This window comes from Symphalangus syndactylus, chromosome 4 (genome assembly GCF_028878055.3).
Source record: "Symphalangus syndactylus isolate Jambi chromosome 4, NHGRI_mSymSyn1-v2.1_pri, whole genome shotgun sequence".
Lineage (NCBI taxonomy): Eukaryota > Metazoa > Chordata > Mammalia > Primates > Hylobatidae > Symphalangus > Symphalangus syndactylus.
This window is the reverse complement of record NC_072426.2, coordinates 86,595,778-86,623,061: the sequence shown is the minus strand read 5'-3', so window position 1 is coordinate 86,623,061 and position 27,284 is coordinate 86,595,778. Positions and strand designations below refer to the sequence as shown.

At 43.2% G+C, this 27,284-nt stretch overlaps 1 protein-coding gene across 4 annotated transcripts in view; it reads left to right on the top strand.

Annotated features, from left to right (window-relative positions):
- Window positions 1-27,284, top strand: part of LOC129480910 (arf-GAP with GTPase, ANK repeat and PH domain-containing protein 5) — a 273,520-nt gene that overhangs the window by 217,126 nt on the left and 29,110 nt on the right. For 2 of the 4 annotated variants that reach the window (XM_063638115.1, XM_063638116.1), the window contains 6 exons: window positions 2,952-3,140; window positions 4,021-4,163; window positions 4,891-5,012; window positions 6,250-7,536; window positions 9,375-9,497; window positions 21,825-26,989. In XM_063638115.1, coding sequence (XP_063494185.1) covers window positions 26,767-26,989 — 223 coding nt within the window. In that variant the 5' untranslated portion in view covers window positions 2,952-3,140; window positions 4,021-4,163; window positions 4,891-5,012; ... (1 more) ...; window positions 9,375-9,497; window positions 21,825-26,766. Of the gene's footprint in view, window positions 1-1,883; window positions 3,141-4,020; window positions 4,164-4,890; window positions 5,013-6,249; window positions 7,537-9,374; window positions 9,498-21,824; window positions 26,990-27,284 lie in introns of all 4 variants that reach the window. The other 2 variants (XM_063638117.1, XM_055275455.2) reach the window with 2 other exon arrangements.

Genomic DNA, 27,284 nt, shown 5'->3' with positions numbered 1-27,284 from the left:
AAAAAAAAAAAGCCAGACACAGTGGCTCATGCCTGTAATCTCAACACTTTGGGAGACTGAAGTGGGTGGATCACCTGGGGTCGGGAGTTCGAGACCAGCCTGACCAACATGCAGAAACCCATCTCTACTAAAAATACAAAATTAGCCAGGTGAGGTGGTACATCCCTATAATCCTAGTTACTTAGGAGGCTGAGGCAGGAGAATCACTTCAACCTGGTAGGCAGAGGTTGTGGTGAGCCAAGATTGTGCCATTGCACTCCATCCTGGGCAACAAGAGCGAAATTCCATCTCAAAAAAAAAAGAAAAAATTAGCAAAAAAATAAGCCGTATTGATTAGGAAGTGTGGGGTGACAGATAACTTGGTTTTTTCATTTTTACTTAGTTTTTTCTAGAGCTACAGATTTTATAGTTTGGCCCAGGAAGACTCCTAAAATATGAAAGAAAAAGTAATACAGATTTTAAAGTTGTGCCATTGTAATGTCAGAAAACTAAATAACATTCAAATTTTGATCATGTAATGCTACTATTAGTAAAAATAAGTATAATCAATATAAAGTTGTGTAAAGATTACTGAATCTTTTATACTTAAAATAATTCAAATAGTTCATAGAAGTCATTTGTTTCTCTTTTATTTGAAATGTAGCAAGTTTCTAATTTTAAAGACATACATATTAAGAGATGCTTTTACATTTTATTTTTAGTTATTATGGATACATAATAGTTGTACATATTTATGGGGTGCATGTAGTATTTTGATAGAAGCATACAATGTGTAATGATCAAATCAGGGTAATTCAGATATCTGTCACTTCAAACATTTATATTTTATTTGTGTTAGGAACATTTTAATTTCATTCTTTTGGTTATTCTGAATTATATAATAAATTATAGTTACCCTATTGTGCTATTGGACACTAGAATTTATTCCATCTAACTGTATTTTTGTACCTGTTAACCTTTCCCTCTTTGTCCCTCCCTCCCTGCTCCCCTTCCCAGCCTCTTAACCATCATTGAGAGATGCCTGTGTAAATCTTTTTAAGAGTTTCAAAAATAGCACATTTGGTAAAGCACTCTAACTGTAATGCAGGGTACACACAAGGCACATTTTCTCTTTCCTTGCTGTAACCGCTGGTCTCTCAGGTCTCTGCAGAGCAGTATCCTTCCAGATACATATAAACACACATGCCACCCTTTAAAAACACAAACGGTAGCTTATTTTATACACTGTTCTAGGCTTTGCTTTTTTCATGTAATATATCTTGGAGGTGTATAATCAGTACTGTAGCCCTGCCTCCTTCTTGTTAATATAATATTCCATTCTGTAGATGCACCATAATTTATTTAGCCTAGCTTATGTTGATTGCTCTGTTCTGGGTTGTCAAAGCCTCCTGAGTACGGCAGAGGCACACACAATATGTGGATTTGGGTGTGTACATGCGTGTGTGGATTAGGGGAGTAACACTGGCTTAGATGACAAAGATTGGCAGCTGAGGGACTGTTTGCTCCCTGTTTTTCCTGACCCTGCAACCAGCTGCTTGCCCCTTGGCACTCTGTGGCATCAGATGTGGTGTGAGGATATTCCACCTGTTCTTTGAGCTGGTCCAGTGTTGCTGGAAAGCTCTGCTTGCTGCCTTGGTCTGCAGTGGCAGCTGTGCTTTCCTACAAGCCCACCTTCATATATTCTGTGGTTTTGGGTTTTGAATGTTTCCTGGTTTAATCAAAGATGGGCATTTCTGTTTCCATTTTTTGTTAGTTTTAGTTATCCATGGAAAGATAAAAACAGAACTATCTTTAATATTGAAACTACAAGTTTCCAGGAATCAGTTCTGAAATTATTTTGCATCTTTGAAGTGTCTTAAATTTTAAAAATTGATCTTGGCCAGGTGCGGTGGCTCACGCCTCTAATCCCAGCACTTTCGGAGGCCGAGGCGGGCGGATCACAGGAGATCGAGACCATCCTGGTGAACACTGTGAAACCCCGTCTCTACTAAAAACATAGAAGAAAACTAGCCGGGCGTGGTGGTGGGCGCCAGTAGTCCCAGCTACTCAGGAGGCTGAGGCAGAAGAATGGCATGAATCCGGGGGGCAGAGCTTGCACTGAGCCGAGATTGTGCCACTGTACTCCAGCCTGGGGAACAGAGCGAGACTCCGTCTCAAAAAAAAAAAAAAATTGGTCTTATCTGCTTATGTTTTCTTATAGACTACCATTCATCATAATCTTACTGTTTTTTTTTTTTACTTAATTCTAAACTGGTAGCTATTTAAAAAAATTTCTGAGCAATTGAGTTATACAAATTTACATACAAGATAGAGGTTTCCATTGCGTATTTCCCAGCAAAAAAACAGATTTTTTTTTTTTTCTGTGAGGAGATTGAAAAAAGAGGTTGGTTTTCTGTAACTATTTAATATATTTCATTGATTATCACTTTGTTCCCATTCTTTGGACGTCAGAGACCTGTTATTTGGCTTAAAAATACGTTACAGAAAACTTCATTTCTTTAAATAAAGATTTCTTAGGTAAGGGCCAGGTTAGACCCAGTCTTTTCTGAGTTACTTCTCATGCATTAGAATTCTTAAAATGGAAGTTTATATCCTAGTGGGCATTGTCTTATGGTTGCCTTTTAGAGCAAGTCAGACAGTGGTGGTTTCTCTGTCTGGGTGATGCCTGTGTAGTCATTTGATTTAGTCTGCAGTGGTACTTTTCTGTCAAGGGCCAGGTGAATATTTTTGGCTTTGTGGATCATATCTTCTGCAGCTACTTAGCTCTGCAGTTGTAGTGAACAGGCAGCCATAGACGATATGTAAGTGAATTAATGTGGTTATGTTCCAATAAAACTTTAGTCACAAACACAGGTGATGGGCTGGATTTGGCCTGTGGGCCAGTTGCCAACCCCTAGTGTAGGTGGTCTGTTTTGGTAGTTTCTTTGAGAAATAATGTGTTCTGCTTGTAGGTACTGATGCTTATAGATGTCAGCTTTGGGTTCGAAATGGAAACGTTTGAGTTTCTAAACATCTGTGAAGTACATGGCTTTCCTAAAATTATGGGAGTTCTCACCCACCTCGACTCCTTCAAGCATAATAAGCAACTGAAGAAGACAAAGAAGCGATTAAAACACAGGTTCTGCACAGAAGTTTACCAGGTAGGAAGAGAAATAATTGTTAGAAACTAACAGTATAATCCTTTTAAAGTAGACTGAAGAGGCTGGGCACAGTGGCTCATGCCTGTGATCCCAGCACTTTGGGAGGCAGAGTCAGGTGGATCGCTTGAGGCCAGGAGTTTCGCGCTCAGGGCAATATGGCCAAACACTGTCTCTACTAAAAAGGCAAAAATTAGTTGGGTGTGGTGGTGTGCACCTGTAATCCCAGCTACTAGGGAGGCTGAGACGTGAGAATTGCTCAAAGCTGGGAGGCAGAGGGTGGAGTGAGCTGAGAGTGCACCACTGTACTCCAGCCTGGGTGACAGAGTGAGACAGTCTCAAACAAACAAAAAGACTGAAGAGATGTTACTAAACGTCTCTCTAGGAATTGCCTCCTGAATTCCCTTTGTATATGTGTTCCCAGTCTCTGGAAGGTTTCCCTCAAGAGAGTGGTTATTCTGGGCCTCTTGGTGTATCTCATTTCTCTCCATACCTGCTGCACCAGGCAATGTCTGGGTGTTTTGGGGTCAGGACTTAATAGAGTATATCAGAAGTTTCTCCCAGGTACAGGACCAGGCACTGCCCCTTCCTTTCCGTACTGCTCTGGTCCATTGGCCACAGAACCGTTTCTGTGCTGATATGTCTCACTTCCTTCTCCTCGCCATACTTAGACGGATGCCCTGGCTCGGCTGCAGAGCAGTCTGCCTCTGTGGGGTTCTAATAAGTCCTGAAGGAATCCAGCAAGGCTCTGGAAGCCTCAGGACAGTGGCTTTGCTGGAAGTCTCCCTTCTTAGGATTGCTTCTTGTTGAGAACTTTTATTTTGTTGCAGTATTGACGAGAATTTAATTGAAATTTAATTTTTAATATTCCTTTAATGTTTAGGTTGCGAAGCTGTTCTACCTTTCTGGAATGGTGCATGGAGAATATCAAAACCAAGAAATCCACAATCTGGGCCATTTTATTACAGTTATGAAGTTTAGGCCTCTCACATGGCAAACTTCTCACCCTTATATCCTGGCAGACAGGTAAAAAGTGATTGTAAACTTTTTCTTCCTGGGCCATATATTTCAAAGCTAAAAAGGCTAGAAAAAGAACACTGATAGGATTTATTTTGTGCCTGTTTGAATAGTGCAGGTAGAAGTGTAGTTGATGGAAAATGTCTACTTCTATCATTGCTCAAAGATGCTGTGCCTTTGGGAGTAAATAAATTATGAGATGTTTAGGAAAATGGGAGGACTTGGAAGCATTTAAGGCTACAGGATGTGGCCCCATCCTACGTTCAGCCTCAGTTTTCAGTGATGCTGCCTTCGTGCTCGGGTGCTTGAGTCCTTCGTGTGTGCCTTGAGTTTCTTTCCTTTGAGCTCTTCTTTGTCCTGTGGTTTTCTCAGCCTGGAATACCCTTTTTCCACCTGCCAGAATGCAAGCCACAGTACAAATCCCAGAGCACAGGCTCTCCCTCTTCCAGAAAGGGATTTTCTGAATATGTTCTTCACTCATCCCTGACCCCAGGTGGACGTCATCTCCCTGTCTGGTGTCTTACAGAATGAATGTCACTTTCAGCCTAGAGACACAGTTGTGTGCCTGCCCCTTTTCCTCTGCTGGATGGTGAATGGTGCTTCCTTATTTCTGCATTTTCTAGTTTCTAAATGATGTGCTTAGTGGACAAGAGTGTGATGAGTCATTGACACATGAAAGGAGGTATAGGAACTTTTGGCATTCATTTCTGCTGTATGATTGAGTTTATTTTTCTAGGATGGAAGATTTGACAAACCCGGAGGATATCTGAACACGCATCAAATGTGACCGGCAGGTGTCACTTTATGGTTATTTAAGAGGAGCGCACTTGAAAAATAAAAGCCAAATTCACATGCCAGGTATTCTCTTGTTTTAGAACGTACTAGAATTACACATAGGATTCTTGGGATGGCTTCATTTCTCAGGAAAACTGAAAAATGACCAAACAAGGGAAGATGGCCTTGCTGGAGGTTTTAAAAGTAAGCCAGCTATGTGTAGGCCTGCAAAGGTGTTACCGAATCCCTCTTCTCTGACCTCTTGTCTTGTAGCTAGAGGGCCACTGTTCCAGTGTGGCACAATGCCCTTCTTTAGGGTCATGGGTTAAGCCCTTGGACTGTGGATCGTTTTTAACCCCCCAGTCAACAGTAGATAGTTACTGACTTCTTGTCAGTTGAAGCTGGCTTTTTGGGTCCTGTCTTCCAGGGGTAGAAGATTTTGCCATGAGTGACGTCAGTTTCCTCCCAGACCCTTGAGTTCTTCCCGAACAACAAAAGAAGTGCTGTTTAAATAAGGAGCAGCTGGTTTATGTGCCTCTTTCTGGAGTTGGGGGTGTGCTGTATGACAAAGACGCTGTCTATGTTGACCTTGGTGGCAGCCACGGTTTTCAGGCATCAGTGAGGCAGGAGTCAATGCCCTGAACTCTCATTATTCTTTTAGAATCTATTTTTTAATCCAAAAAAGTAATGTAGTCAGCTTTTATATATTGAAGATTTTTCTCTTGTACTTATAATAAAGGCCCAAATGCATATTGTCAATATGTAGAATAAAAAGAATACCTTTTTTTCATTGTACCAAGCAGAAGAGTCCTGTCCTCCATGCCTCCTTGATTCGTGGCCCCAGCATGGGCACTGCTGCCAGCGTGGCACCTGCACGGCTTATTTCTGTTTCTACAAAATCAGTGTGCTTTCCAGCGCTCGTTTGTCTTTTTCTTTTTCTCATTCACAGTGGTCTCCTCATTATTTTAAAGTGGATTTCCAATATTTATTTCTTAGTTCTGTAGTTGAATTTTATTGGGTTAAAAGCAGGGTTATTTAAAAATGTTAGAAAAGCTAGCATTGTTGTAGCACTGGAACTGAGGTTTTTCTAGCTAGGTGTTTAGGTTATCAGGTTATATACTCACTGAGCTTTGGAAAAGTTTAATGAAGATGGGGATCCATTTCAAGCTTTGTTGTAAGGATTTTCTTCTCTGGTTTCTGTGGCATTAAGAAAGGTTCTCAGGAAATGTGTCTAAGATAATTTTGAGAAACTGAGTGAAACCAGTGTCTCTCCAGGATCTTTGTGCTTTCCTCACGTGCCCTTTCTTGGTGGCCTTGACAGGACGAGGTGGGGCCCAGCCATGAGCTGGTCTAGAGTCTCATCTCCACCTACTCCACCATTGATGCCAAGATGGCTTCAAGTCGAGTGATGCTGTTTTCCGATTCCAAACCACTTGGGTCAGAGGCTGTAGATAATCAAGGATAAGTCTGCTTTTTTTCTATTTTTAATAAAAAGATATATTACAGAAGATCATATCACCCGTAATTCTGCCATCATAACACATTTTGGTGGGATTCATTCTGTGTTGTTTTGTTTTTCTTTGTGTGTGCATGTGTCTCTGAGGGCTCTTCACTTACCTGACATTACGAGGGAGTCTTATCTTAAAAAAAAATACAGGATGCATTTTTCAACAGACCTCAAATATTCCTCAAATACCACGCCATCTTCCATAGGTTGCTTTTTTGGTTTTTAAGAGACCTGATGCCACTTGACTTTCTTTTGGTGGCCAAAACACTAGAGCAGAGTCAGGGAGTTTGTGGCTGTCCAGAAGCCACATGCCTTGTCTCTGAAAGTTTTATTTAGATTATGTTGTATTATCTCCCATGGGTAGGTTTCCACTGATGTGTGGCTTAAGTGAATTATTTTTCAGCCTGGGTTGGGAATTTGTATACCTTTATGCTTAGTGGATGTTTGCAAAACATTGATTTTGTTGTATTGATTTATGACTCCCAGTAAAATTTATCTGAATATTTTGAGATAACGTAGTATGTAATTTGTTACAATGTGCATAAACTGCCTACCACAGTGCCTGACATAATGAGTGTTATTAGCTATTTTCATTTTTGCGTATCCTTCTAGTCATCCTTGTCTACAAGAATACTCTCTTCTAATATAGTTACAGGTAAAATACATAATTTTATTTCTATATTCTGAGCATTTTTTTCTATACAGTCTTTATGTAGTCATGATTTTGTTGTTACCAATTTTTTTTGTTATTGTGGTTTCTTTGTTTTTGTTTTTGTTTTGAGATAAGGTCTCACTTTGTCTCCCAGGCTGGGGTGCAGTGGCGTGATCTTGGCTCACTGCAGCCTTGAACTCCCAGGCTCAAGTGATCCTCCCACTTCAGCCCCACAAATAGCTAGGACTACAGGAGTGCACCACCACTCCCAGCTATTTTTTTTTTTGTTTTGTTCTAGGGATGAGTTCTCACTATGTTGCCTAGGCTGGTCTTGAACTCCTGGGCTCAAGCAATCCTCTCGACTTGCCCTCCCAAAATCCTGGGATTACATATGTGAGCCACTATGCCTGGCCTGTCATTCCTGTATTCTAACTTATCCATCTCTTATGGTATGATTTTTAGTTTTTTCTAATTTATGTTTTGATACTTTTATCTATTGTGCTACGTTAAAAAGCTTCATATAGTTTTCTTTCATCCAGTGATTTTAGCCCCCTGATGATCTTCTCTATCAGTTATGGCACTGGTGACTTAAAATGGATGTTATTCCTCTGTCATTCCTTCTACGTTTGTTACCTGGCATTTTTAACAAAGAGCTTTCTCTTCTCCCCTTTATTTTGGTATCACTGCTGACTAATGCACTTGCATTTTATTCCATGGGTTATTTTCCATCACTGTCATTGTTCTTTCTGATGCCTATGCTGTCCCAGATTCGGCTGCGGGAGCCTTCAGCCTGTCTCCTGTGCCCTTTCAACTGTCTCTGTTAGTCTTTGAGCATTTCTTACTTTCTGACAGAACAAGAGGATCCAGGCTCATTTTGTCCTCTTCCTGCCTTGGGCCTGGACTCAGCCATTTCTCTTAAGGATCATGTGTTTTTAGCTTAGAAATTAATCAGTTTTCCAGAAGATCTACAAAACACTAACTTCCCTTTTCAGCAATTTTTTTCTAAAATTCGATTTTTTTTTAACGGTTATTCCTTTATTCTCTCTGTAAGTTCTTTTGAAGTGTGGTGTTAGGGAACCATGCCTGAGTTTGCTTGTTAACTCTTCCAGTGTTTATCAGATAATTTTTTCCCTACACTACGTCATCTTAAACATCTTAAGCAATTCATTGACATTTTCTGTTTCTTTGTATTTTCATTGACTATATTGCCACTTCTAGATTAGCTGATTAATGTACAAATTGAATTATTTTGCATTTCCTTGGTAATATAGGCTGTTGATGCCAAAGGAGGAAAAACAAATGGACTTGAAAACTGGTCGAATGCGTCGGAAAGCCATTTTTGGAGATGATTCTGTGCGAATGTCTTCTCTCCTTTCTTGATCTCTTAATTTTTTTTTCTTACCCAAATTTATACCGATTGATTTTGTCTTTCTAGAAGATCCAAGATCTTTGGTTTAGAGCTATATTCTCTTAATGTTAACTGGTATTAGAATACTCTTTTCTGTATTTTATTTCAATACATTTAAAAATAGAAATGATTGTATTTTCTTTTAACTTGTGAAATAGAGCATGGCATACAAATGTTGTATTCTCAGTATTTCAAAAAATTTCCTTCTTAGTGTACAAGTTGTATTCAGCATATAAAGTCCATCCAGCTTTGTTGTAGTTACAGTGTGATTATTACATGTTGATAAGGTGTGAATTGGAGATGGGATCCAAAAGTACTGTACTTACTGTAATTTTTAAGCTAATTGTAGGTTTGGTGGTGAATATTTTACTACTGCAAAATGAAAACAGCATTTCATCAGAAGTCGTTTTATGGTCTTTCAGGCATTTTATTTTATATCTTTGGTGCTTTTTGCCTATGAAGTATCTCTTTTGTGTGTTTGTGTGTATGTGTATTGATCTGCTGTAAGTTTCACAGCGCTCATTGTCAGGGATCATCAGAATCAGGCCTAGACAGAGAGCTGAGCGGTACTCTCAGTACGTCTCTGTGTCCTGGTTGCCACATTATCTCTGTTGTTTATTTATAAATTGGAGAACTCTCTGACCTGTAACAAAGGTTGGATAGATCACAGACAATTGGAAGAGGAATCCTTTACTCTATTGTCACCTCTTCTTTTTCTATTCACACATGTCACATAGAGACATGCGTGTTGTAAATTATTTTGTCAGAATGAAAGCCTGGCAGATTAAATGCTTTCTTCTCTTCTTACTGTATTTGATATCGATCTCTTATTCATTTCTTGATAATATGTTTGGTTATTTTTGTTTTCATTGCTTTTAGTGTCAGAGATGGCTTTGGATTCCCCATTCTGTGTGCTCCTGTCTGGCTCCTGAACCCAGCTGGAGATGTGTGTCAATCCCAACTGGTGAAGTACTGAAAGGAAGCTACACAAAAGGCAGCAAGGTATTAGTAAGTGTACCTCTGACATTTTAACCATCTCTGACTTTTCCATGGAATGGACAAGTAGTAGTCTCTGTCAGAGCTACATTTTAAAGGAAAAAAAGAAACTTGAAGTCGTAAGCTGTTTATTAATTTATGCTGTTACTTTGTGTTTACTCAACTCATTTATATTGACTTGTAAATTAGTAATTTATGAACTACTATTCATCAATTCATTGCCTACATGTCAGCAAACAAGTTTTCTTCTTAATAAAGAATCCAGTGGCTGGGCACAATGGTTCACACCTGTAATCTCAGCATGTTGGGAGGGCAAGGCAGGAGGATTCCTTGAGGCCAGGAGTTCAAGACCAGCCTGGGCAACGTAGCAAGATTTCATCTCTACAAAAAAAATGAAAACATTGGCTGGGCATGGTGGCTCATTCCTGTAGTTCAGGCTACTCAGGAGCCTGATGTAGGAGGATCACTTGAACCCAGGAGTTTGAGACTGCAGTGAGCTATGATCCTAACACTGCTCTCCAGCCTGGGTGACACACCAAGACACCATGTCTTCAAAAAAGGAATCTAGGGGCATCAGTGTGTGCACACAGCATGACTTGTGAATGCGGAAGTGCCTGTGTGCATAGTTGTGCTCAAGAATGTGCTGATGATTATACCTAATTAGAATAAATTTTTTTTTTTTTTTTTTTTTTGAGATGGGGTCTTGCTCTGTCACCAGACTGGAGTGCAGTGGTGCTATCTCAGCTCACTGCAACCTCTGCCTCCCGGGTTCAAGTGATTCTCCTGCCTCAGCCTCCCGAGTAGCTGGGACTACAGGCAGACACCACCACTCCTGGCTAATTTTTTGTATTTTGGTAGAGACGCGGTTTCACCATGTGGGCCAGGATAGTCTTGATCCCCTGACCTCGTGATCTGCCCACCTGGGCCTCCCAAAATGCTGGGATTACAGGTGTGAGCCACTGTGCCTGGCCTGAAGGTCACTTTTATAAAGATCTCTCTACGTCTTAGATTTGATTCTTCCTTTAAATATTTTTCTCATTGACATTTGAAAGCACCTGACCATATATCAAATGAAGAATTTTCATAACTCCATAAAAGGAGAATTATGACATCATCTACTATTTCTTTCTCGTCTCTAAATCTAAACCATCAACCTCCTTATTTTTGTATACTGTCACATTGTGTATTCCCTGCATTGAATGCCTTTCTATTGCCATTGTCTATAAAAATTGTGGGAAGTTTTCTGCACCCTAAATTTTCTGTTATGGGGATTAAATATCCATTATCGAATTTTTTTCCAAGTCTTAGAGCAGAAAGGGTAAATACAGCCCTCACAGCAGCCTGTTGTTTGTCCTGCAATTGTGTTTCCATCACATTACACAAAGCCTGTTTGTCTTCGTGGTGGTACCCTACTAATAAGTTTTTTTTAATTATGTAATGTGTGTATATACAAATACCTATATGTATGTGTGTACACATACAGCTGATATCTACTGAGATTATGTATGCATGAACTATAGAATTAGCTTTTAATTTTAAGAAAATAAATTATTTTGTAAAGATAAATCTCATGTTTAAGAAGGGGAATTACGATTGAATCATTTAGGGATGCCTCAGCCTAAACATAATATGGAAAAAGCCATAACCAAAAGTCATTTTAGAGTACTGCTAGGTTACTCAACCTATCATCACATTTAATTAAAATGTCAGTTTGAACCATGGCCAGTCTATTTTCGTTAATATGTTATTTAAATCAACTTGTGAAGTCTTCATTTTAAATATAGAATTTGTGTTAATGAACTGGAAAATAACATTCTGTTGCTTGGAAGATGTGTTAAAGCCTAAAGATTTATGACTTTGTAAAAGAAGAAAACCAGCTGGTGATCAGTTGGCATTAGTACATGAGGATGTACTCATATTTGGTAATAGTCATTTTTTTCTAACTAGAGTAAGGGAGTTGGGAATGGGAGGCAGAAACAAGGACACAGATATATAAAAAATCATAGAACAAAACTGTATTGAGTTCTGAGTATGGGTCTGTGATCCATGGTTCAGTTTGAGAGGTTCCTGTGTCCCTTATGAGAAGGGACAGGAAAGCCAGGAGGACAGGAGTATGTTTGGGCCTGTGCCTGTGCTTCCACCACAGAAGTCAGCAGCTCTACCTTTCTCTTTTCTCCTCTTTATCTAATAATTGTCTCCTCTTCAAATTTGGGAAATGAGCTTAATCAAAGATTTGTTGTGTTTTTTGTTTGTTTGTTTTTGAAATGTGGCTTCAGTGTGTTTGCCCAGGCTGATCTTAAACTCCTGGGCTCAAGTGATCCTCCCTCTCAGCCTCCTGAGTAGCTGGGACTACAGGCATGTGCCACCACACCCAGCTAAGTTAGTGCTAATGTATAGTTTATCTGCTTCAATTTTGAAGGGCAGGATATATATATATAGTTATGTGTGTGTGAATGTGCGGTGGGGGGGTAGTGTGTGTGTGTGTGTTTATATATATATTTATATATTACTAGTCCATTGCTGCTACAACAAACTACCACCATGTCAGGGTGTAAAACAAATTTATTACACTCCTGTATGTCAGAGTGTGATGTGGATCTCACTGGGCTAAAATCTAGGTGTTGGAAAGGCTACCTTCATCTCTACAGGCTGTAGAGGATCTTTTGTCTCGCCTTTTCCACATTCTGGAGTCTGCCTGCATTTTTTGGCTTTGGGCTTTTCTCCACTCTCACCATTAGCAGCCTTGCATCTCATGGACCCTTCTTCTATGGCCACATGTCTCTGTGGCTCTTTCCTTCCCCCTTCTCTTCCACCGTTAAGGACTTGTGTTTACTTAGTCCTGAATGGAGACACCGTCATCATCCACATGAGCCCACTGTCCTAATCCATACAGGCTGCTACAAGGAAATGCATTAGACCAGGTAGCTTATAAATAACAGAACTTTGTTTCTCATAGCGCTGGAGGCTGAGAAGTGCAAGATCCAGGTGGCAGCAGTTTTGGTGTCTGGTGAAGGTCTGCTTTCTCATAGAGGTTTCCTTCTTGCTGTGTCTTCACATGGTGAGAGGAACAAACAAGCTCCCTTGTGCCTTTAATAAGGATGCTAATCCCAGTCATGAGGGCAGAGTCTCCCGTAAGGCTTAACCTCCTAATACCATCACCTTGAGGGTTAGGATTTTAACACATGAACATTGACGGAACACAACGTTCATTCCACAGCACCAGGGTAGTCTCCTCATGTCAGGGTCTTTACCTGAATCACATGCATGATGTACCGTTTTCATGTAAGGTTCTAGGAATCTGTGGACACCTTTGGGGGGCCATTATTTTGCTGATCACATATTACATATATTTTAATATTCTAGACTAGTATGAAAACAATGCTACTTCCATTGCTTTATATATGTATATATATACACATTGTCTAATGCTATAATTGAAAAAAAAGTTGTAGACACAAATATACCCATTTTTTAAAAAAAAACATTTTTTGCTATTTTACTTCATACTGCCAACTCCTTTTTCCTGAAACTGCTTCAAGTCTGGAATTCTTTTTTGTTATTAGTTTTATTTTATTGAAATATTCATGAATGAGCATACACTTGTATATGGATTTAAAATTCACAGTAATGTTCTCATGAATTCATCCGTGAATAACATTTTATAGACAAAATGTCTCCACTACGACAAGAGAAAGATGTATAATTCCCTTGTTCTAAGGTACCGCCATTCATTGTTATTATTTTAAAATAGGAGTGTTGACTGATGTTAAAACACAAAATGGGGCTGAGAGTGGTGGCTCCCGCCTGTAATCCCAACAATTTGGGAGACCGAGGTGGGCGGATCACCTGAGGTCAGGAGTTTGAGACTAGCCTGGCTAACATGGTGAAACCCTGTCTCTACTAAAAATACAAAAATTAGCTGGGCATGTGTTGCATGCCCATCATCTTAGCTACCTGGGAGACTGAGTCAGGAGAATCGCTGGAATCTGGGAGGCAGAGGCTGCAGTGAGCCGAGATCACACCAGTGCACTCCAGCCTGGGTGACAGAGCGAGACTCTGTTCTTCCCCCCACCCCCCAAAAAAACACAAAAAGGGATAATTGGCCGGGCACAGTGGCTCACGTCTGTAATCCCAGCACTTTGGGAGGCTGAGGTGGATGGATCACCTGAGACCGGGAGTTTGAGACCAGCCTGACCCACATGGAAAAACCCCGTCTCTACTAAAAATACAAAAATTAGCTGGGCATGGTGGCACATGCTTGTAATCCCAGCTACTCAGGAGGCTGAGGCAGGAGAATTGCTTAACTCTGGGAGGTGGAGGTTGCTGTGAGCCAAGATCGCACCATTGCACTCCAGCCTGGGCAACAACAGCAAAACTCCATCTCAAAAAAAAAAAAAAAAAAAAAAGACAGATTTATAACTGGGCAGTGGAATTGAAAATCATTTAAAAAAGTACCTAAGGAACTTGTATAAATAAATAGGAAAAAAAAGAGAAAAACATCAAGAAGCCTACAAAAAAGCAGATTTGTAAATGGGCAATGGATTTGAATAGACATTTAGCCAAAGAAGACATCCAGTTGGTGAAAAGGCATATGGAAAGGTGCTCAACATCACTGATTATCAGGAAAATGAAAATCAAAACCGCCACAAGTGCTTTAGACCGTAGCGGCATGCATGAAAGTTTTCAGGCCTCCAGTTGTTGGGAGTGGCTGAGGAGATTGGGGAGCTTTTGTCTGAGTTGGAAGAGTGGAGTCTCAACAAGAACCAGTGTATTCTGGACATGTGTGGGCCCTGGAGTGTGATGCATTGTCTACCTGTGCCTTACAGAGTGACACCATTGTGGTGTGGTCAATCAGAGGGGCAGGTGGCTTTCAGAGGGAGTGGGAAGTGGTGAGGCTTGGTATGTTTGCCCACGGATGACAGCAAAAGTGAGTTGGCTTCCCAAGAACTTTTACCAGTAGCCTGTTTTGTTACAATTCTAGACCCAGACTGGGGTCCCAAGGCATCTTAGCCCACAGCTTCTTAGCAAGTACATGTTCAATTGGCTCCCGCAGCTCAGCCTGGGTCATCCCCACCTTCTGCCTCTTGGGCCATGCATAGCTCAGCTCTGCACACTGAGCCATCATCCTATGGTGAGCAAGACCCCATTCTTGGGCTTCAGTCTCTTTCCCTGCAGCAGGCAATCAAGGTGGTGGCTGGAAGGGACCAAGGAGCCACATCTCACAGTGCCCTGCTGCCTGAACAAGGACCAGAGGCCTGTGGAGCACATGGCTCTCAGATTTCTCCCCTTTGATGACTCATCAGCTGCCCCCACATGGCTTTCTAGCTCACAGCAGATCTAGCCTTCTCTGAGCAGTGAAGATGGGATGTTTTATGGTCATTTTCCCTGGTGTGCAGAGCCCAAGTGGAGTTCTTCAGCACACCCTAGTCCATCCCTTCATTAACATCCCCACCTGTCCAGTCTTACCTGCCTTCATATCAAAAGCACTCAGGTAACCCAGAGGGCTTCAGCCCTGCCCTGCCTGACTTTCTGGGAAACCCCCCCTCCACCCACCCTAATCAGACACTGTCTGAAGGTTCCCCCTCATCATTGTAAAAGTGAGAGGTGACAGCGTGCTGGCAGTCCTCACAGCCCTCGCTTGCTCTCGGCGCCTCGTCTGCCTGGGCTCCCACTTTGGTGGCATTTGAGGAGCCCTTCAGCCCACCGCTGCACTGTGGGAGCCCCTTTCTGGGCTGGCCAAGGCGGGAGCCGGCTCCCTCAGCTTGCAGGGAGGTGCGGAGGGAGAGGTGCGAGCGGGAACCGGGGCTGCAAGTGGCGCTTGCGAGCCAGCTGGAGTTCTGGGTGGGTGTGGGCTTGGCGGGCCCCTCACTTGGAGCAGCCGGCCGGCCCTGCCAGCCCCGGGCAATGAGGGGCTTAGCACCCAGGCCAGCAGCTGGGGAGGGTGTACTGGGTCCCCCAGCAGTGCCAGCCCACTGGCACTGCGCTTGATTTCTCGCCAGGCCTTAGCTGCCTTCCCGCAGGGCAGGCCTCGGGACTGCAGCCCGCCATGCCTGAGCCTTCCCCCGCCTCCGTGGGCTCCTGTGCAGCCCCAGCCTCCCCGACGAGCACTGCCCCCTGCTCCACGGCGCCCAGTCCCATCGACCACCCAAGGGCTGGGGGTGCGGGCACACGGCGTGGGACTGGCAGGCAGCTCCACCTGCAGCCCTGGTGCAGGATCCACTGGGTGAAGCCATTTGGGCTACTGAGTCTGGTGGAGATGTGGAGAACCTTTATGTCTAGCTCAGGGATTGTAAATACACCAATCAGCACCCTGTGTCTAGCTCGGGGTCTGTGAATGCATCAGTCGACACTCTGTATCTAGCTACTCTGGTGGGGCCTTGGAAAACCTTTATGTCTAGCTCAAGGATTGTAAATACACCAATCGGCACTCTGTATCTAGCTCAAGGTTTGTAAACACACCAATCAGCACCCTGTGTCTAGCTCAGGGTTTGTGAGTGTACCAGTCGACACTCTGTATCTAGCTACTACTCTGGTGGGGCCTTGGAAAACCTTTATGTCTAGCTCAAGAATTGTAAATTCACCAATCAGCACTCTGTATCTAGCTCAAGGATTGTAAACACACCAGTCAGCGCCCTGTCAGAAGAGACCACTGGGCTCTACCAATCAGCAGGACGTGGGTGGGGCCAGATAAAAGAATAAAAGCAGGCTGCCCGAGCCAGCAGTGGCAACCTGCTCGGGTCCCCTTCCACACTGTGGAAGCTTTGTTCTTTCACTCTTTGCAATAAATCTTGCTAGTGCTCACTCTTTGGGTCCACACTGCATTTATGAGCTGTAACACTCACCGAGAAGGTCTGCAGCTTCACTCCTGAAGCCAGCGAGACCACGAGCCCACTGGGAGTAACGAACAACTCCAGACGCGCTGCTTTAAGAGCTGTAACACTCACCACGAAGGTCTGCAGCTTCACTCCTGAGCCAGCGAGACCACGAACCCACTAGAAGGAAGAAACTCCAAACACATCCGAACATCAGAAGGAACGAACAACTCCAGACGCGCCACCTTAAGAGCTGTAACACTCACCGCGAGGGTCCGTGGCTTCATTCTTGAAGTCAGTGAGACCAAGAACCCGCCAATTCCGGACATAAAAGGAAGAGAAATTTTTCTGACACAGAGTTTCTGGTGAAGTGGCCAGCTCCCACAACACAGGGTGATGGCGATTTGGGCTGGACCAGGATCAGACAGTGCTGTCCTGGGGCTGGCTGGCTGATAAGGGGCTCCAAAAAGGGCAGTGGTGGACCCCTGGGAGGCTTTCTGCTCTCCTGATTGCAGGTTCTTGGTGAGAGGACCTATTGGCCACTAGAGTGTCTGCAGGGGTGTGTGTGTATATGTGTGCGTGTGTGCGTGTGATGTGTGATGTGTGTTTACTTGGATTGACTTCTTTCAGTGTGAAGCCCACTGTTTTGCTGAATGTATCTCACTGTTTCCTGAAACTCAGTACATTGAGCTGGCTTAAGGGTCCTGGGACCTCGCTGTCATATTTGCACAAGCCTAGTGTCTGTGCAGACTGTACACTGGAGTTCAGTTGTAAGACCCTTTTGATCCCTTATTCTGTTCCTGTAATAGAAAAGCCGTTTCACTCAATGGAATAGAAACCCAGATCTAATGGAGAGATGTTCTAATCTGCCATACACTGGGGCAGTGGCCAGTGATTTGGACTTTGTGGCACAGATGGAAATTTCCAGGTTCTCTAGGTGGTAGGCAGAGGCCTCACTTTCTAAGAAACTCCCCCACTCCACCCCTGCCAATGAGGACGTTGCTTAGAGATATTTCTATCAGTGTTGAGTAGAAGAGATCATTTCTTGATGTTGAATTTCAGGTAAGGATGCCAGCTTCTGTATATCAGGGTGGTGATGCTTGGGCTGAGACAGGTCTAGACGGCACTGTCTGAAAGGGGGCTCAAGGAAGTAGCTGTGAAAGGCTCCTGGGATGTTTTCTGCTCCCCTCTCTGCAAATTCCCTGGAGGGAGATCCTGTTAGTCACTGTGGGGTGTGTGTGTGTGTGTGTGTGTTCATCACTTGTTGCTTTGGGGTGGGAAGAGACAACAAAAGCCTACAGAATCTATAGTTCTCAGTTCATCTCCCATCCTAGTCCAATCATGGCCTAACATCCTTAGCTACTGATCGCAGAGGAGACTCTGCGCATTTGTCTTCATGTGGCCTGGGATGTTGGCAGATTCAGATTGGTGCCCCAGGCATCTGTGCCTGTAACTGCAGTTTCAGCAGGCTCAGGACCAGGCTAAAGGGCCTCCAAGCTTCCTCCAGTTTCCTGGTGCATGCATGTGCAATATACTCCCCTGACCTGGGTCTTTCCTGCCTCTTCTTGCCAGTTGGGTCAGAACTAGCTTATTAACCAGTTTTTTCTGAGCTTTAATCGAACTGGCTCCAACCAGTTGGAGACTTGAAAAGGGCTACATGATAGTTATAGATTTTTAAAGATATATTATTATTTTAGAGTAGTTTTGAGTGTACAGTAAAATGGAATGCAGAGTCCAGAGATCTCATATGGCCTCAATTCCTGTACACTCTCAATTCCTGTCTCATATGGCCTCAATTCCTGTACACTCTCGGGTCACTCCACCAACAACCTCCTATACCAGAGCCACTTTGAAACATTAGAAAATATATTTGAGCATCAGAAATGTATAAACTAGGCAGCTCCAGACTGCAAGCAGCTCAGGGGTCCAACAGAGAGGCTTAGGGAGGGTGGGGGAAGAAATTTATATGGTGAACGTGGAAGAAAAATAAAATACTTGATTGGGTAAAGTGGAGCAGTGGCCTCATTTGGAACATTACAGTGGGAAGTCTCTAGTTACATGTTAGTTGGTGGTTTCTGATTGGTTAAGCTTAAGTTTCCTTTTATTATTTACACTGAGTCAAATTTTGGTTTATTTAAGGAGGAATTGAGTGCACTGCCGCCGCCTCAGCCTCATGGCCACCTGTTTATTTGATTATTTTTAACAGAGAAGATCCTTTTAAAAGTATCTGTTGCCCTGGCTGGAGTGCAGTGACGTGATCACGGCTCACTGCAGCCACAACCTTCCAGCTCAGGTGATCCTCCCACCTCAGTGCTCCCCACCCTGAGTAGCTGGACTACAGGCATGTGCCACCACACCACCATGCTAGGCTAATGGTTTGTATTTGTTTGAGAGATGCAGTTTCCCTAAGTTGCTTAGGCTTCTTTCGAACTCTTAGACTCAAATAATCTGCCTGCATTGGTCTCCCCAAGTGCTGGAATTACAAGCCATCTAAATCTTTTATCTCAGATTTGCCTTGTGACAAAAAGAGGGGTACTTTTTCTGACACGATGAGGCTGAGAAAGGTGAGGTGGGCGCATCCTGTGCATATTATTTTCTCAGGTGATGAGAATATGGTCGGCTCTTGCCTAATGGGATATATATTCTCTTTGAATGATTTGGCAACATATCAGATGAGAGAAGTTGAATAAATGTTAGAAGAACATAGAAAAAATAGGTTATACATGTTGGGTTTCTGAAGAAATGATGTCATTGGAGAAACAAAACTTTTATTGATTTCTAGAAACATTTAGGGCCAATTTTTGTGTAAGTAATTTGAATTTATGATGATATCTCTGACCACTTTTTGATATTTTTTCTGGTTCAGCTGAGTGGTGTCATTGAGCAAACACAAAGTGGGGCTCATCCAGGGATGAGATTTTGCCAGAGAGAGGACGAGCAGCAAGTCAGGGAGCTTAAGGTAATTATGAGAAAGTGACTATCTAAAATTGCTTAGGTAGAAGGAGACAGATTAGATTTTTGTGTGTTTGGTATTTGGGGTAAGAGGGATGTGGGTGTGTACGTGAGATGTGTTGTTTATTCTCTCTCTCTCTTTTTTTTTTTTTTTGAGAGGAAGTCTTGCTCTGTCGCCCAGGCTGGAGTGCTGTGGCACAGTTTTGGCTCACTGCAACCTCCGTCTCCCGGGTTCAAGGGATTCTCCTGCCTCAGCCTCCCAAGTAGCTGGGATTACAGGCACCTGCCACCACGCCCGGCTAGTTTTTGTGATTTTTTTTTAGTAGAGATGAGGTTTCACTATGTAGGTGAAGCTGGTCTCGAACTCCCGACCTCAGATGATCCACCCACCTCGGCCTCCCAAAGTGTTGGGATTACAGGCGTGAGCCACCGCGCCTGGCCTGTTTATTCTCTTAAGAGAGAAAATGAGGGGATTAATGGACTGTAGTTCTGGACAAGGTGGAAAACAAAGTGGAAGTATTGGGGCAAGGGCTCTAACAGGCTAGGATGGTGCAGTCAGTCCCTTCACCCACAAATCAGTAGAATGTTAGCAGTTCAGACTCAAACCTTGTGAAAAACAGGTGGTGGAAAGGAAATCCCTCGCAGCAACTGGCACCATAATCAAGACAGAATGTTTGCAGAATAAATGGAGTTACCTGCTTTCAGCCCCAGGGAGTAGCTATTGTCTGCCCTGATGATATGTGATAATAATTTGTGATCCTGTTGTCTTAAAATGGGGTCACTCATCTCCAGTAGAATTAAGTCCACAGTGAAGTTGTCCCCCGATCCCCAAAAAGATAAACATATATGAATGAACTCACGTGATAACAACTACTGCTGCCTGGGATCATGAGAGGCCTGAACTGAACTGATAGGAAGTGAAAGGTGGCTGAGATAATGAGAATAGACCCATCTGCAGAGGATCATAAAACCAGCAAAGACAAGGTCTTGTCTAAGATGCCTTCACAAGCTTTGTCCATGAGAACTCTAAGGATTTCTCCAGACCTCTTGGCTGCTGCTGTGATCTCTGCCCAAGAGGAGCCTCTGACCAGCATCCAAAGGGCTTCTGGACCCACAGGACTCTTCTGGAGGTACATTGGTCTCCCGAGCTATGGCTGTGGTTTTTTACTCCCTTTATCACTGCCTGTGTGTAGAATGATAATTGCATAATTGATAGTGTGAAGACCTCTTGATAAATGGTAAATCTGAGCATATGTATTTGGCTGACATGTCATTGTGAAACCTCACAGCTTCAGTCAGTGTCAGCGCAGCTAGGGAGCATGTATCTAATGCACATGTCACTGGGCATAGTCTACAGGCACCTAATAACTCAGGTACCTTAACAGTCACTAATGAGTGTATCTCCAAGGACTAAACAATGGAAGACTGTAGAAGATGCCATTCATTAAGATATCTCAAGAATATGGAAGATTATTATTCACTTCTACTGGGACAGGACTTTATATGGCACCTGAAAAAATTCCCATGAAAAATCACGTTTACAAAATGTCAGGTTATGATATCCAAGATGAAACCAATAAGCCACAACATTCGCATAATACACTGTACAACCCTGATCTCTTGACTGTCATCAAATGTTTCTTACCTCTAAACCAAAGTTTCATTTTATAATTTATTTTTTCTTGTTTTTTCTGTTCTCTTAGCTTAAGAAAAGATGATTACAAACTTTTTGTATGTTTTTCCTATATGCTTGCAAAGGGTTGTAAGACTTTATTGTGATTATTCTTGCTTTAAGCTGAAACTTCCCTAATCTTTCTTTAGAGATTGTGGCATAGCATGTTAGTTTCTTTTCCATATCCAGTTGTTTTCTGTAATGAATACAGAAATACAGGCACTATTTTGTAACTTTAAATAGACATCATCTCAAGTCTACAAGAATTATCCAAAATGGTATTTAATGACATTTCTAGGTCTTCAGACACTATTAATGCAGATTGTAGCCTCTAGGTCCTGAAGATTTTACTAGATACTGGTTACTGAAACTGAGCTTTCTGGAATTCTTTTACCTTCCACTGTGGTTTCCCGCATTTCAACATATCACCTATTTTTGTCCTCAAATGTTACTTAAATTTTTTCCACAGAATTAAATAAAATATGCATCATCCCTCCTCTGATTTTCGAAATGACCCTTTGCTTCCTATGATGATGATTCTTCTCGTCCGTTTTGTAGTTATATGTTAGAGTTTGTAAATATTCACACATTTTGCAACTGCAAATAATTTTCTTATTATTTTTTCCTCTTCCTCTAAAGTTGCTGTTATTTCTTTTAACTTCTTGTGGGAAAAATAAAACCTATCTTTCACTTTGTTGATATACTTATTTATAATTGAACTCCTTGATTTTTACTCGAATTGCTTTTCAAGTTACCCACTTTTAGGGAAGACATTATTTGGGTTTTGTTTGGTGTATCAGGCTTTTTTTTAGTTAGTTGTATCAAGAAGTGTAGACTTTTCTATACATAATATCCTTTTTCCCACAGTAGTTTTTTTGTTTTGTTTTGTTTTTTAAGTCTGTAGCCGGGCGCAGTGGCTCACGCCTGTAATCCCAGCACTTTGGGAGGCCAAGGCAGGCGGATCACGAGGTCAAGAGATCGAGACCATCCAGGCTAACACGGTGAAACCCCCATCTCTACTAAAAATACAAAAGATTAGCTGGACATGGTAACGGGTGCCTGTAGTCCCAACTACTCTGGAGGCTGAGGCCGGAGAATGGCGTGAACTCAGGAGGCAGAGGTTGCAGTGAGCCGAGATTGTGCCACTGCACTCCAGCCTGGGTGACAGAGCAAGACTCCATCTCAAAAAAAAAAAAAAAAAAAGTCTGTTAAAATAAAGGTCATCAAAAGATCTTTTCCTAAACCTTTCCTTTACCAGAAATATCTCTAGAGTCACATGGTCCTTTCTCCCTTCTTGCTTTTGTAGGAGTCCAAAGCTAATCTGTCCCTGATCTGGATTGCATGCACCTGTGCCTTTTGGGGCCCTTCTGCATTCATTCTTCCTTCTCTTCTAACCTCAAAAATGTGTTTTCTCTTTTGGCTCTTTCCCTTTAACATAGAAGTATACTCACACTTTTGTTGAATCTTGGAATAAAAGGCTTCCTTTACCACATATCTCCCTTTAATACTACATCTCTCTTCTCAGCCAAATACTTGGGAAAAGAAGCCCTGAGTTTGTGTCATTGTTTTCTCACCTCCAGTTCACTACTTTACCCACTGCCTGACATCCAGCTCGCTCACACACACACACAAGCCCAATCACTAAGTTGCCATAGCTGATTTGTAGCTTTCCTGCCCTCTTGGCAGAATTTGACTCTGCATTGGGATAATACATGTTGAGTACCTATTGAACAGGCACTGTGCTAGGTGCTGCTGTTATAGAAATGAGAAGAAGGCATCACCTCCTTTCTAACAACTCACAGGAGCAGCCATTCCTGATTGATACACGTCTCTTGACTCCCAGTGCTCACTTTTGCAAGCTTCACTTAATGCCGTGTAAATCACCCTATTCTCTAGGTCTTCTTTCTTCCCAGTTCTCCTTACTGTACACAACTTGTCAAGGCAGTCACCTCCACGCCCATGGCTTCAGTTGCTTTCTCCATTCTCTGAGAACAATAGAATTTTAAATGCTTTTTTTCATGTATTAGCTTTATTTTATACAAGATGCCTCACTTGCTGTAACCATAGATTCAAAGTTGCTCCATGAAAGTAATAAATGAAAAATGGTGACATTTTTAGCATGTAAATTTTAGGAAATTTCCTCAGTTACTCTTAATGGCTTGATTTAGTATGTGTGTTATTTTTGAAAACATATGTTGGGATGTCACAAATGGACTTAGCCTACAGAGGTTTATATTCAACTTTTGACCAGAGAGTTCCATTTTAATGTGACACTGAGAGTAAAAAACTATCTTTTCCTCCTTACCCATTTCTCTTCCTACATTCTCTGCCAGGAGGAAGGCACTGCTACATACCCAGTCTTCCCCAGTAGAGCCTGAGCAGCTCTGTTTTCCCTCTACTTCCTGTCTTCTTTCACATCTCATGACCAAGCACTTCCTATTCTGTCTCCCAAATGATCACAGACTTTTTCCTCCACTTTTGTCACTGCCACTGCCCTTAGCATTACTCTGCCTTTAGAGAAAGTCTCTTAATTGGTTTGATTGCTTCCTTCAGTCCTTGCTTGTTGTACAGACCACTACACACACATCTGACAGAGACTTTTCACCTTTTTATGGTTCAACGACTCAAATTCCCAGAATAAAATTAAAACCACCCCAGGATCAAATTTGAGGTCAAATAGAGGTGGGTTTGTATCCCAGGTTCATATACTGTCCAGCAGTATGGTCTCAGAAAACTGACTTCCTTAAGTTCTTGTTTGTGTATCTGCCTACACTCATTGAGAGTTGGGACTATTTCACACATACAGTGTGTGGCATGTAGAAGGGACTTAATCAATGTTGAAAGAAGGGGAGGCATTTTAAAATCCACATCAAAAAAAAGTTGTTCTGTTCGGGAGTGGTGGCTCACGCCTGTAATCCCAGCACTTTGGGAGGCCAAGGCAGGTGGATCACCTGAGGTCAGGAGTTCGAGATCAGCCTGAACAACGTGGTGAAACCCCATCTCTACTAAAGATACAAACATTAGCTGAGCATGGTGGTGGGCTCCTGTAATCCCAGCTACTTAGGAGGCTTAGGCACTTGAATGAGAATCACTTGAACCCAGGAGGTGGAGGTTGCAGTGAGCAACGATTGTGCCACTGCCTGGGCAACAGAGTGAGACTCTGTCTCAAAAAAAAATAAAAAATAAAAAAATATGAAAAATTCTTTTAAAAATATACTAATCTGGCTGGGCATGGTGGCTCATGCCTGTAGTCCTAGCACTTTGGGAGGCTGAAGCGGGTGCATCACCAGCCTGACCAACATGGAGAAAGCCCATCTGTACTAAAAATACAAAATTAGCCGGGCATGGTGGTGCATGCCTGTAATCCCAGCTACTTGGGAGGCTGAGGCAGGAGAATCACTTGAGCCCGGGAGGCAGAGGTTGCAGTGAGACAAGATTGCGCCATTGCACTCCCGCCTGGGCAACAAGAGTGAAACTCCATCTCAAAAAAAAAAAAAAAAAAAAATAGTGTTCAGCAAGGCTGAAGCATAAAAGGTTAATAGAATCATTTATCACTTGTATTTCTATACATCTACAAGACACCATCTGAAAATGAAATCAGAGAAACAATTTCATTGGGTAACAAGAGCAAAACTTCGTCTCAAAATAATAATAATAATAATCTACAATGTCATCTCCCTTCCAAGCTTGACTTCCACCTTTACTTTCTGATACGGTTTTGCCGTGTCCCCACCCAAATCTCATCATGAATTATAATCCCCAGAATCCTGATGTGTCGATGGAGGGGCCTAGGGGGAGGTGATTGGATCATGGGGGCAGTTTTCTTCATGCTGTTCTTGTGATATTCAGTAAGTCCTCATGAGATCTTAATGGATTTTGTTTTGTTTGGTTTTGTTTTGTTTTTTGGGATGGAGTCTTGCTCTGTTGCCCAGGCAGGAGTGCCATGGCACGATCTTGGCTCACTGCAGCCTCTGCCTCCTGGGTCCAGTGATTCTCCTGCCTCAGCCTCCTGAGTAGCTGGGATTACAGGCATGCACCACCACACCCAGCTAATTTTTGTATTTTTAGTAGAGACAGGATTTCACTGCATTAGCTAGGCTGGTCCCAAACTCCCGACCTCAGTTGATCCACCTGCCTTGGCTTCCCAAAGTACTAGGGTTACAAGTGTGAGCCACCATGCCCAGCTGAGATCTGATGGTTTTATACATGTTTGACAGTTGCTCCTTCACATGTTCCCACTGTCTGTGCGGCCACCATGTAAGTTGGACTTGCCCTTCTGCCATGATTGTAAGTTTCCTGAGGACTTACTGCCCTTCTGCCATGATTGTAAGTTTCCTGAGGACTTACTGCCCTTCTGCCATGATTGTAAGTTTCCTGAAGGACTTCCCCTTCTGCCATGATTGTAAGTTTCCTGAGGCCTCCCCAGCCATGTGAAACTTTGAGTCAATTAAACCTCTTTCCTTTAAAATTTACCCAACCTCAGGTATTTCTTTATATCAGTGTGAAAACAGACTACTATACTTTCTGATAATCATGCTTAAGGAATTAGGGAATTCAGACTACCTGAGATCAAACTGTGGCCCCACCCTTAGCAGTCTTGTGACCTTGGGGAGGTTACTTACCTTCTCCATCTCAACAACTTCTGTAAAATCTGTAAAATGAGATTGTTTCTCAGGGTTAAATGAGCATAGCACAGTGGGGACACTGTCAGGCACACACTACTTGCCAGATGTCGAGTATTCATCTTTATTGAAATAGGACTGTGGTAACCCACTTTATGGTTCTCGATTTTGTATGACAAAATCATGCTTAGTGCCTTGTTAGTAAAAGAAAGAAAATCTGAAAGTCCCTGCCATGGAAGGAAGAAATAGCGGGGAGAAAAGGGGGTTGGTAAGTTTCAGCATTTCAGAGCTTGGAGGGACAAGTTAGGTTTCTATTTTATGGAGAAGGAGGTGGAGGCAGGATAGGTCATTCAAGACACACAGCCATAACTCTTTATTGAGAGTAAGTTAGGGCCCCAGGGATTGCTGTGGTTAAATTGCAGACAAAAACAACCACTCATTGGAAGACAGGAGAGGAGTGTTTACTAACAAAAGCCGTCAGCAATTCAAGGTTATTTATATTCAGTCAGCAAATAAAAGTTGTTCAACTTGGTTGCTAATGGGACCCACTCTACTGAGGCTTTGTATAGAACTCATAGAGGAAGATGGCTTCAAGTAGTGAACTACCCTGTGCTTTTCTTAGAACTAAAATCTCAGGAAGCTGGTGATGAATGAAAACCTTAGTCCCATTGGCACTGCACGAGGGGCCAGGAGAGCAGCAGCATCATAAGGCACAGGGTGGGGCAGCCCAGGCAGGGGCATTCTGAGCTGTTGGGGGAGGGGTGGCAGTTAGGGTGGGGCATTGTGAGCTGTCAGGGAGGGCATTGTGAAGTGTGGGGTGGGGCATTGTGTGCCACATGCCTGGGCTCCCACCTGGGTCAGTGGGCTTCAGTCTGTAGGTGACTACAGAAGGAGGAGGAGCTCCGTCTGTTCTCTCTTCAGGCAGTTGTTGTGTCTCTCAGCGCTTGTTGGGTTCACAACCTATTAAATAAGCCGGCTGGTCTTCACCCTCCCAGACAAGTCAACTCAGGGGAGGCGGCAGGGTGCGGGCCTTGGCCCGCAGCCCTAGCCAGGGCCGGGGCCAGGGCCGGTGCCCGGGGCCGGGCTGTGAGGTGGGCAGGCAACAGCGGGCAAGACCATCTCTGCAAGTGCAGCATAGCCTCAGCCTAGGACAGCCGGAGTGCGTGGCCAAACCTGTGAGCAGAGGCACAGGTGGTGGCAGACAGTAGAGGCACCCCATGGGGAACATACTGACCTATTGTGTGCGCCCCAGGGTCAACCTCGAGTTTGACCAGCAACAGGGGTTGGTGTGTCCCTCTGAATCTGAGATCTATGAGGCAGGAGTTGGGGACAGGTTGGCAGGAGCGCCCATGGCTGCTGCTGTACAGCCTGCTGAGGTGACTGTTGAAGTTGGTGAGGACCTCCATATGCACCACATCTATGACCGGGAGATGCCTGAAGGTAAGGAGGTGACGGGTGCCATCTGCCCTCGGCTTGCCTCTGGCTGCTGCTGCCCCCAAGGTTCCCTTTGAGGCATCCCCCACTTTGAGCTCCTTTCTGCCTGTAGCCAGCTTTCCTGGGGGCTGGCCAGGAACAAAAAGCTGGCTCCACCTTGCATTCCCACCCCTTAGTCTTTCCCCACTGAGTCCAGTCAGTTTCTTTTCGCCTCCCCTCCCAATCGCCCAGTTCTTGCTCTCTCATCTCATTCTGCCAGGCTGGTATGGGACCATTTATTTATGGCTCTTGTCGAATAAGC